General features: G+C 48.6%; 5 protein-coding genes across 5 annotated transcripts; 3 read left to right on the plus strand and 2 right to left on the minus strand.

The window, feature by feature from the left end:
• Positions 1-530: 530 nt before the first annotated feature.
• On the plus strand, positions 531-2737 carry SPPG_06895 (uncharacterized protein). Its single transcript, XM_016755088.1, has one exon. The coding sequence runs from the start codon at positions 589-591 to the stop codon at positions 2683-2685; it is 2097 nt and encodes a 698-aa protein (XP_016605944.1). The 5' UTR covers positions 531-588; the 3' UTR covers positions 2686-2737.
• SPPG_06896 (SAM binding domain-containing protein) lies at positions 2695-3756 on the minus strand. Its single transcript, XM_016755089.1, has 2 exons — positions 3572-3756; positions 2695-3512 (listed from the first exon to the last, which is right to left on the minus strand). Exons 1-2 carry the CDS (start codon positions 3703-3705, stop codon positions 2765-2767), a joined length of 882 nt encoding a protein of 293 aa, XP_016605945.1. The 5' UTR covers positions 3706-3756; the 3' UTR covers positions 2695-2764.
• Positions 3757-3963: 207 nt separating this feature from the next.
• SPPG_06897 (ubiquitin-conjugating enzyme E2 N) lies at positions 3964-5146 on the minus strand. Its single transcript, XM_016755090.1, has 5 exons — positions 5019-5146; positions 4687-4801; positions 4418-4549; positions 4212-4352; positions 3964-4148 (listed from the first exon to the last, which is right to left on the minus strand). The coding sequence occupies exons 1-5, from the start codon at positions 5043-5045 to the stop codon at positions 4114-4116; spliced, it is 450 nt and encodes a 149-aa protein (XP_016605946.1). The 5' UTR covers positions 5046-5146; the 3' UTR covers positions 3964-4113.
• Positions 5147-5275: 129 nt separating this feature from the next.
• On the plus strand, positions 5276-6900 carry SPPG_06898 (uncharacterized protein). Its single transcript, XM_016755091.1, has 3 exons — positions 5276-5668; positions 5772-6463; positions 6523-6900. The coding sequence occupies exons 1-3, from the start codon at positions 5500-5502 to the stop codon at positions 6709-6711; spliced, it is 1050 nt and encodes a 349-aa protein (XP_016605947.1). The 5' UTR covers positions 5276-5499; the 3' UTR covers positions 6712-6900.
• A 495-nt stretch (positions 6901-7395) lies between these two features.
• Positions 7396-9310, plus strand: SPPG_06899 (uncharacterized protein; the record flags this gene model as incomplete). The annotated part of the gene is made up of 11 exons (XM_016755092.1): positions 7396-7504; positions 7584-7797; positions 7871-7994; positions 8049-8116; positions 8179-8347; positions 8404-8523; positions 8588-8701; positions 8762-8866; positions 8926-8992; positions 9048-9120; positions 9193-9310. 11 exons carry the CDS (start codon positions 7396-7398, stop codon positions 9308-9310), a joined length of 1281 nt encoding a protein of 426 aa, XP_016605948.1.
• Positions 9311-9355: the final 45 nt, after the last annotated feature.

Consider the following 9355-nt stretch of genomic DNA (forward strand, 5'->3'; position numbering starts at 1 on the left):
AAAGAGGTTAAATACGCCAAAAAGCTCCGATATCAGCCCTACAAAAGGCCATTTTAACAGTACTAGCACAATCCCACCCAGAAAGCAAGCTGTACTGGGAAGACGATCCCGGCGTGAAAAGAACGCAATAGTTCGTGAGGGTCCGATCAGTAAAGTTATTCCTGACAGAAATAGTAGCTGTACAAAAGGCAACTTCGAATTAAACGATTCCCCTAATCGCAGCGCATTGCCAAGTGGTTTGGCGCATTGATCCTCTTACGTTGCCCACTGCCATAAGCCCTTTATCCAGGAGTAACATTACCCCGAAAAGGAAGAAGAGAGCCCCAGCTCCCGCGAGACAAGCACCGAATCCTACCAATGCGATCCTCTTAATCAACATAAAGTAACGAGCACAATCCATAACACCCACTCTGTGATCCAGACAGAACCATTTTTGGTTGAGATTGCGGTCTGAATGTCAATATGCCCTAACAGATCGCTCTCGTAATCTCACGTAGGCTGTTTGAGTCATGTCAAGTTCACGTGAGTAGCGGAACCTGAAAGCTTGCGTTGGCCTCAAGGTTCGAATTTGCTATCCCATCCAGCTTTATGGAGTCAATAACACCCGACTGGCCCCCAGTCGCTGTCGGAGAAGGCGTTTCATCGCAGGAGCGCGAACTTCTTCCAGACGAGCACCGGCAGCTAGATGTTTCGGACCTGCCTGAAGACACGGTCCCAGAGCGGTCCTCGCCGAGCGTAGCGGATGCATTTCCCGAAGCAGAGAGCGCCGATGGTTTGTCGGAGGACATTACACTAGCAAATGACAGCAATGGCGTGGTTACGGACGGTGGCATTGCTGGGACGAGAGTGGGTGACCCTCTCGCCGACCTACGAAGTCTGGGGCGGTCCAATTTACAACCACCAGGACCGCCTTCGATGGTGCGAGCAGCGTCTCTAGGCTTTGACGAGGTTGCGGCCGCGACACCGTCAGCTTCATCCAATAATATGCCTCTAGGAACTTTCTCAAGTCCTGGATCTCTCATTGACATTCAGCCGATGGGCGAGGCTCCTGCCGCAGCACCTGTGGTTGATAATGGCCCCATTCCTTTCTTCCAGCAGTCAGAACCTCTCGGAGCTGTTGGTGGGGTTGATTTCTTTGCAAGCTTACCTGGGCAGCAACCGAATATTCGCGTCGAGAATAGTGAAACGGGAGCGTCCTCCACCACATCTTCACAGCAGCCGTACATTTCACCCGTCACATCCTCTCCATCAGGACCATCGCCATCTGGCGCTTCCATTATTTCGCTGGAAACTGCCACAATGACCGGACAAAAGCCCCCTCTACCTGCTAATAGCATAGATGTAAATGCAGCTCCCCCTTCTCACGCTGCACCATACCCCATATCGGCCGCTGCCACTACTCTTATGCCTGCCACCCAGCCTCTGTTCGCCGCAAATTTTGATATTTTGAACCGAGCTCACCCGACCGCATCCAAAGTACCACAAGCAACCGCTGCCCTTGATCCAAAGTACCAAAGTCTTCCCACGAAGCGCTGGACTGATCCCAGCGTCTTTTACGACATACCTCCCCGAGATCCCATTGGTGAGATCTTCCCTAAAGCTTTCCCAGTTGACACAGGTCCTAGACCAACACGCAAGATCTTGCGGGTGGACGATGTCGCTTCGGAGTCTGATCCGTTCCTTGCGCTGATAGATGCAAACAGTTGGAGAAGTGTTGCCATTCTCGCACGGCAGAGGCTTATAGCAACACACCCCGCACATGTGAAAGAGATCATGCGACTTTGGTTTGTGAGGCTAACTGCCCTAGCAAGACTGAGGTTGTTCGAATTTGCCTCGAGCGAGCTGCAGAAAGTCGGTGCAACAGATCTTGACCCCCCTAATTTGCGATATGAAAAGCATCTGGACGTATTTCCGAACGCCAGTGGCTCGATGCTGAGCTTTGAGATACGGTTGTTCTGGGCACGAATACCGAGTTTCAAAGCCCACCATCAAGAAAGTGTCAACAGAATGTACAAATTATTGTATATATGCCGGCGAATGGTTCAGCAATGTAAATCTGGAGGCGGAAAAGGCGAAGATGAACCAGAATCTGTCTGGAGAAACAGAGAGGGTCAAATTCAGCTTCAAATAGCGAATCTCCTACTTGATCTGAAAGATCATCGTGCGGCTAGCGCGGTTCTGCGCGCCGTGAGCCAATCAAGGACCAGCGACGCTAATCTACTCTCGGCCTTGGGTCGCGTGCATCTACAAATGGGGAACGTCCCAACAGCTCGGGACATATTCCAACGCGTGTCTGACCTCGTCAGTAAAGATGTGTCCCAAACTGCACGGCATGACCTAGTACTCAGCAATCGCGCCTTTCTTCACATGGCGGAAGGTGAATGGGAAAGTGCAGTGAACTGCCTCACCCAACTATTAGGCCTGAACCCAACATCAGTTGTCTGCGTCAATAATCTCGCGCTATGTCAGCTGTACACTGGGAATGTTGGACAAGCTGTGAGCTTTCTGGACAGCATTGCAATTGACATGCCCCGCAAAGCTGGAGTCTGTGAAGAGTTATTATTTAATCTATGCAGTTTGTACGATTTGACGGATATGAGTGTGGAAAGGAAGAGGAAGCTGTTGGGCACCGTGGTTAGCCGATTCGCTGGAGACGATTTTGATCCTGCATGCCTAAAATTATAACAATGGAGGTGTAGCTGGCAATAAAGATAATAACGACATCACCCACATTGACAATCCATGAGGTTCTGCCTTTACACTTTCATTGAGCTTCTTTTATCCCGACTACCAACTCCATTCCATGCTCCGTTTCTCCATACTCTACTCTAAACCCAGCTTCCTTCACTGTCTGGCCAACCCACTCCCTGCTCATGGCTAATTTATAATACCAACTTTTGCATAGCTCCCAGGTTCCATTGCCTTTCTTAATGTGAACCAAATCATGGACACGGATCCTCGCTCCACTTCCATCCTCTTCCACAGCCGCCCCATCATCCCTTTGTCGCTCCCATTCTAAGAAACATGTGAAGACAGTCATGGCATCTGATCGCACGGGAACAAATCTATCTGTTCCTTCAAGGGGATGAGTCAAATCTCGGAATTGGAGAATGAGCCGTCCGTGTGGCCGTAATGCAGCATGCGCATCACGAATCATTTCACGGACTTCTTCAAGGGATGCTAAATGTGTCGGTGTATCGCCCATGCACACTACACACCCAGCAGCTCCGTCGTCAATTTGCTCCCGAAAGTTGAGGAGATCACCCTCAACGGTTCGCACTCTTTTCTCATCAATGCCTAATGTTTTAATCTCATCCCCAAGTTCCTCCAGCATGCCCACACTTGCATCGACAGCCACCACTTTGTATCCAAGCTCCAGCAAAGGAATAGTTTGAAAGCCTGGTCCACAACCTAGATCGACTGCCACCGTATCAGGGGCGACAGTGGCCGGAAGATGCCTTAATAGGATACATCGGTTTTGGGCTAGCTTTGTTTCATAACCGCCAAACATCCTGGTATGCAAGTGTTTGCATGTTTGTCTCTCAAATGTATGGATTGTTTGCCTACTTACCATGTGTAGTGCTCACTTAGAAGCCGGTCATAATGAGAGGCAACGGAAAGGTAATTGGAGGAGGTAAGAATAGGTTTGGATGCACGAGCAGATATGGGAGGAGGAGTAGGTGCGGAAGGTGGTGTCATGGCCATTGCTGCCGATAAATGACGATCTCGTTTAAACTTCTGGGTATTCACCAGCACAGAACCGGTGTGGCGCAGCAAGACGCGGTTGATGCAGATCTATCAGTGATTTCAGATGGCGCCTTGGGGAGCCAATCATTCGGAATTTATGAACGTCGATCAACCAACCCATGTTTAATAGCAATGAAACAAGAAGATGAACTGATACGTTGCAATGATGTTGCGTTACGATTTTGTGAGGATTTGGGCCGATGCACGCAAAAGAAATGTGGAAGCATTACTGCAACGCTTCAAATATGAAATTGTACTTTGCCACTCCGTTATTTGTGGTATCATGCTCATTAAAATATGCCAGCCACGACATACAATTGGGCCATCTTTTAACTTCCTCGCCCTATCCAGCAACTTTTGTGAATCTCATCCGCGAGCATACTGGGCCGTCCAGTCGCGTGCTTTTGAATGAGATGTTGGTTAGAGGGAGAGGCAACCAGAATATGACGACTGACAAACCGTACCTGTTGCGATTGCCGCCTTTTCGTTCTCCTTCCAATGTTGTGCCACGTCATTCGCCAATGGATCGTCCGGGTTGGGAGCAGACAGTAGAGCTTGTATTGATAGTAATACTGTGCGAATTTGAAGAGCTGGAGACCATTTATCTGTTATGTAGCCAGTATTATTGAAGCGTAGATCGTTTAGCTACTAACATGTGCCTCCCACGAACCTTTCAGTATATCCAGACAAATGCGGCCAAGTTTGTCGATATTTGGATGATAGATCTTGGTCAAGAAGCGAACTTTTGGTGGTGCCATCGGATATTCCTCGGGAAGGAAAAGTTCGAGTTTAAAGTCTCCACCTATTGAAATGCAAGAGAGACGAGAGTAGACTCAGAGAAATGAATCTAAAATGGCCCGAGTTTCCAGCCAGATAATTATATCAGGGTTTCCACAAGGTCAGCCTGCAGGCATAGTGGCATTTATCAGGCCACCGTACCTTCAAAGGGAGACTGTTGGGGACCAGCAATAACTACATCGAAATATCGGAGATTATCTTCGTGAGGTGTGGCACTGATACCTGGGGCAGGCTCGGCCATTAGCCGCTCCGTTTCCTGTGGAAAATTGGAAGATGTCACGATGAGTGAAGAATTACTTGCCAGCTAACGCGCCGGTGATGCGTGGCTCTTTTGGGAAATCATTCTACATTTGCAAAATAACCAAAAATCGTAGAAAAAGCCGTGTATGTCCGACATTTCATAATTTTCATATGCGCTCAAGATTGCCATCGGGATAGTCAAGCGGGAGGATAAAGTAGTGGCATAACCATACCTTGACAATTCGCTTTGGTAGTGACATGGGTCCGAGTAGCTTTTTCTATCGCAATCACACGCTTCGACTGTAGACCTTTAGTGACAAACACGACCAAATCTTGAATCGCGGGATCCTTTGCAAGTAAGTTGTGGGAGCCGTTGAGCACTTGCCCCTGTCATCTTCACGTGATGCAATGTCATGGCAACAAAATGAATCATTGAAAGCTGAGTGACCTGACAAATTGTATCTCCGCGTCTCGGCCATTCCGCACGGGGCTGGTTGTATCCATTTCAGGAAGACGTTTTTCCGGCAGAGGACTTTGACGATCAGCATTTCGACCACGACAGCGAAGCAGACGATCGCACCGAGGTTTGTTAGCCCAAAGTGTACCTGAAAACACGGCAACGTACATTCCCTACGCCGAAACACTTTTTTACTGCCGCGACAAGAACGAAAACAAGACACCAATATCGAAATTTGAGCTAGTCATTTTGCAACCATGGCCAGCAATTACGACTACATTACGATGCTGAACCTGCCAGAACTCTCTCCGCCCACAGCATCTGAGAGCGAATTTCAGAATGAACTGGACCTGTGGCTAAACACAGACTTCAGTTTTGATCCACTGGACTCGAGTGCGTTCTCTGGCGACTCACGGAGACCCGAAGGTTGGTGCAGGTGGCCAGAGACCCCAGTTTTTATTGCATGACCTGCAACCGAGGTTATTGTGGGGAAGTTCCTAACCTCCGGCGATTTCCTCCCTTCCTGCAGACTTTGAGTATGATCATTCTAAAGAAGCCTTCCCGGAGCGCGCTGGTGCAGGTGCCACTGCTCGTGTTGAGACACAAGCCCAACACAGTTCTCAAACGTCTGTTCAGCAACAAGCACCCACAACTTCCTTCACGCAGTCTGAGGCAATCGCAACAATCGTACCTCAGGTCGCGCATGAGGCTCCAGCTATATCTCAGTACCATCAGCCTGTACTGGCCCCGATGCCAGTACACAGCAATCCTACTTTGCCAAACACTACGTCTGGTTTTAGCGTGTTTGGTACCGATGCTGCGTCCACGATTGGAGCATCGAACTTGACGTTGCAGCAAATCATCGCGGCGGCTGCTGCAATGGGGGCTAATACCACAGCCTCAGCATCCCAAGTATCATCTGAGGCAGCTATGAATAATACCAGTACTGCCACCTCTGTACCAGAATCAGATGTCGCAAAGTCAGAGGATAGGACCGACGAGGAATTGGACAAGCGTCGGAGAAACACTGCCGCCTCGGCCAGGTTCCGTGCCAAAAAGAAGCTGAGGGAACAGGCTCTGGAGAGGACTGCAAAGGAGATGACGGAGAAAGCCCAGCAACTTGAGCGTCGTGTGAAGGAATATGAAATGGAACTCAAGTGGCTCCGCCAGCTAGTCACAGACCGAGAGGGCAAGAAGCGCCTACGGGATTTCTACGAAGAGGTATTCAAGTAGTCTGATTGTGGTGCTCCGGCAGTGCTAATCATGCATATCCTTCTCAGAGCGGCCTTACTTTTATTGAGGGGACGATGGCTGCAGGCTGCGGGATTGAGTCGCAGGGTACTACTTCGAATGTGCCAGCTGCCAATTTGGCTGCAGCTGCAGCTGCTTTTGCTGGAGTCATGGCTCTTGCTGGGAAGCCACTTGCTCTCCCATTGCCTCCAGATAATAAGCGTCGCAGGGCGGCCTAGATTAGCTCGGAGCTTTCATTGCGCCTGAGATTGCGTTGCAGCTCCCTTCGTTTTATATATTGCTCGTCATTCGTTCATTTCTTATATAGTGTAATGGCAATAAACACTTGTCACACACTTTACACCAGCGTGGATTGAACAACTTGGGTTTGGCAATAACCGGCCCAGATAAAGCTATCTATTACTAGGCATGATCATACAGGTCATCGTCCACCTCGCGCCAGCCGCCTTGAGAAAGTTGGTCGGTCGTAGGAGTTTTGGATACTAGTCAACCAGAATTAGACTGGATATTAAGCTTGCGAATAAATACGAGCACTGGATGGCAGCAGCTTAGTGGTGGATGCATTGCAAGGTGAGCCTTGCTCATTGCTATTGGGTCCTGCCAATTTCTCATGTTTTGCTTGCGGCGAGTTGAAGAAACAATCAGGGAGGGGAGTGAGAATGAGGGGTTTATATAGAAAAATGAGTGCAGCAGGAGAAGGTTTCAAACAGCAAATGACTGTAGGACCCTTCCAAAAGTTGGTACTGATGCACGATGTGGCTGCGGAATCGATTTGACCAAAAAAGGCTAAAGTGCTACTGGACAAACCTCACCCTCCTTCGCCGATTCCATTGGAAAGCAGACCCCATCCTACACCACCGTTGAAGCTTCTGCCTTCTCCTGGTTAGCTGCACATCGCAAAAATGGGGCGGTTAGTGCAGATTGAGGTGGAAAACTTCAAGTCCTATCGGGGTCAGCAAACTATTGGCCCATTTTATAACTTCACGTCGGTCATAGGACCTAATGGTTCCGGTATGCAGCAGCCTTTAGCTAACGGCCAGGGCATTCGGCTGGAACTAGACGCTGAGCATGTACATTCCATTTGTAATAGGCAAATCCAATCTGATGGACGCAATTAGTTTCGTGCTTGGCGTCAAGTCCACACAACTACGATCCGCACAGCTGAGGGAGCTTATATATCGGAGTGGGCGAGGAGCAGCAGAGAAGCAAGGGGGTAATGGAGGTGGCGAGGAAGAGCCAAAGCGAGCCTACGTGTGCGCAGAATATGAAACTTCCGATGGGGGCACTTTGCGCTTCATGCGAATGTTAGTCTTCGGTTCCGGAGACGACAGTTATGTTGTGGCTACTGCATCCTTCTGAATTATCCTTCCCTTTCAGTGTCACATCATCGGGAACCAGTGAATACAAGATCAATGATAAAAGTGTTCCTTTCGCAAAATATAGTGCGACCTTGGAGGAAGAAAACATCCTCATCAAAGCAAAGAACTTCCTGGTTTTTCAGGTATGAAGAAGATGCTCCTGGGAACCAGAGCCGATTGTGAACCTTTATATCTAGGGAGATGTTGAGGCTGTCGCATCCCAGTCGCCGAAAGATCTAACTCGATTACTGGAACAAATTAGCGGGTAGGTAAGACTTGGGATTTGTCTATCCTCATCAATCCTGACTATTGACGACTCATGAGCAGCTCCCTCGAACTTAAGGCTGAATATGAGAGGCTGAAAGCACTGCAGGAGATGGCAACGGAAAATTCGGCTGATAGTTTTGTTAAAAAACGTGGTGTTACCGCCGAAATGAAACAGTTCAAAGAGCAAAAGGAAGAGGCAGAACGGTTTGACAAGCTACAAAAGCAGCGGGTAGGATACCCAGTCATATAACGATGCTCTTGCTTGATGCTCACTCCTGCACTTAGGCACAGCAACTCGCTACCTATTTGGTATGGAAGCTCTATCACCTCAATAAAAACATTGAAGTCCTTGAGGCGGAGATCGATCAAGAAAGAGGAGCGTCACAACATTCGGAGGAGCAAATGGTAAGCGATGTTACCGTGAAGAGACACCCGCAGTCACTGAGTTAGGCCAATGTTTCCAATTTAGAGAGACTTGGAAACTCAACTCAAGGATGCCAAGCGTCAGCAAGCAAGGACAAACAAAGACCTTATGCGATTGGAGAAACATATCCACGAAAAGACGAAACAAATGGAGGACATGGTTAGTGTATGTGTTACTAGACATACCGGCTCGTGTGACTGAAGGACGCCTTTTCTCCAGAAACCTGTACTGCTCCGCCTAGACGAAAAGATTCGCCATGGAAACAAAAAGCTCAGGACAGCAGACGAAAATATTTCCAAGGCCAGGGCAGAGCATGAACGCGAGGTATACCGCAATGCTGTCAACTCTGTGGCCTACATGTCATAATCCATTTTCGGCCCTAGACCGTTATTATCCGTGATCTGCAGAAAGATTACGAACAGCTTACTAAGGCGTTAGCAAAGTATGAAGGTACTGTAAGCGTATCGTCAAGACTGGTACGTCTCAATTCTAACATTGTTTGCAGAAAATCTTCGCAAACGTAGAGCCGAGGAAGGGCGATCTCTTGACGAGGCACAGTTAGCAGAATATAATCAGAGGTTGGGCCTTTTATCTTTCTTCAATGCAAGCTTATTCTTATCTTTATGTGTCTGATAATAGAAAAAATGAAGTCCGGCGCCGAACCTTTGCGTTTCAGCAGGAACTCACCAATCTGCAACGTCAAAAGAAAACTGTAGTAGAAGCAAAGTTGCGACTGGAGGAGAATGTAAGCGGAGTACAGAATCGTAAACAGGTTTTAGAAGAAGAGGAAAGACTGCTTACGGAGCGGCAAGA

This window comes from Spizellomyces punctatus (assembly GCF_000182565.1).
Source record: "Spizellomyces punctatus DAOM BR117 chromosome Unknown supercont1.13, whole genome shotgun sequence".
Taxonomy (NCBI): Eukaryota; Fungi; Chytridiomycota; class Chytridiomycetes; order Spizellomycetales; family Spizellomycetaceae; genus Spizellomyces; species Spizellomyces punctatus.

Bases quoted from the DNA above. Each gene is read 5' to 3' on its own strand.
- SPPG_06898 (XM_016755091.1), top strand. From the start codon at position 5,500: ATGGCCAGCAATTACGACTACATTACGATGCTGAACCTGCCAGAACTC. The intron at 5,669-5,771 runs GTTGGTGCAGGT...CCCTTCCTGCAG, and splicing joins CGACTCACGGAGACCCGAAG to ACTTTGAGTATGATCATTCT. The intron at 6,464-6,522 runs GTATTCAAGTAG...TATCCTTCTCAG, and splicing joins TACGGGATTTCTACGAAGAG to AGCGGCCTTACTTTTATTGA.
- SPPG_06896 (XM_016755089.1), bottom strand. From the start codon at position 3,705: ATGGCCATGACACCACCTTCCGCACCTACTCCTCCTCCCATATCTGCT. The intron at 3,513-3,571 runs GTAAGTAGGCAA...CTTGCATACCAG, and splicing joins CTAAGTGAGCACTACACATG to GATGTTTGGCGGTTATGAAA.
- SPPG_06895 (XM_016755088.1), top strand. From the start codon at position 589: ATGGAGTCAATAACACCCGACTGGCCCCCAGTCGCTGTCGGAGAAGGC.
- SPPG_06897 (XM_016755090.1), bottom strand. From the start codon at position 5,045: ATGTCACTACCAAAGCGAATTGTCAAG. The intron at 4,802-5,018 runs GTATGGTTATGC...AATTTTCCACAG, and splicing joins TACCAAAGCGAATTGTCAAG to GAAACGGAGCGGCTAATGGC. The intron at 4,149-4,211 runs GTACGGTTTGTC...CTCATTCAAAAG, and splicing joins AAAGGCGGCAATCGCAACAG to CACGCGACTGGACGGCCCAG.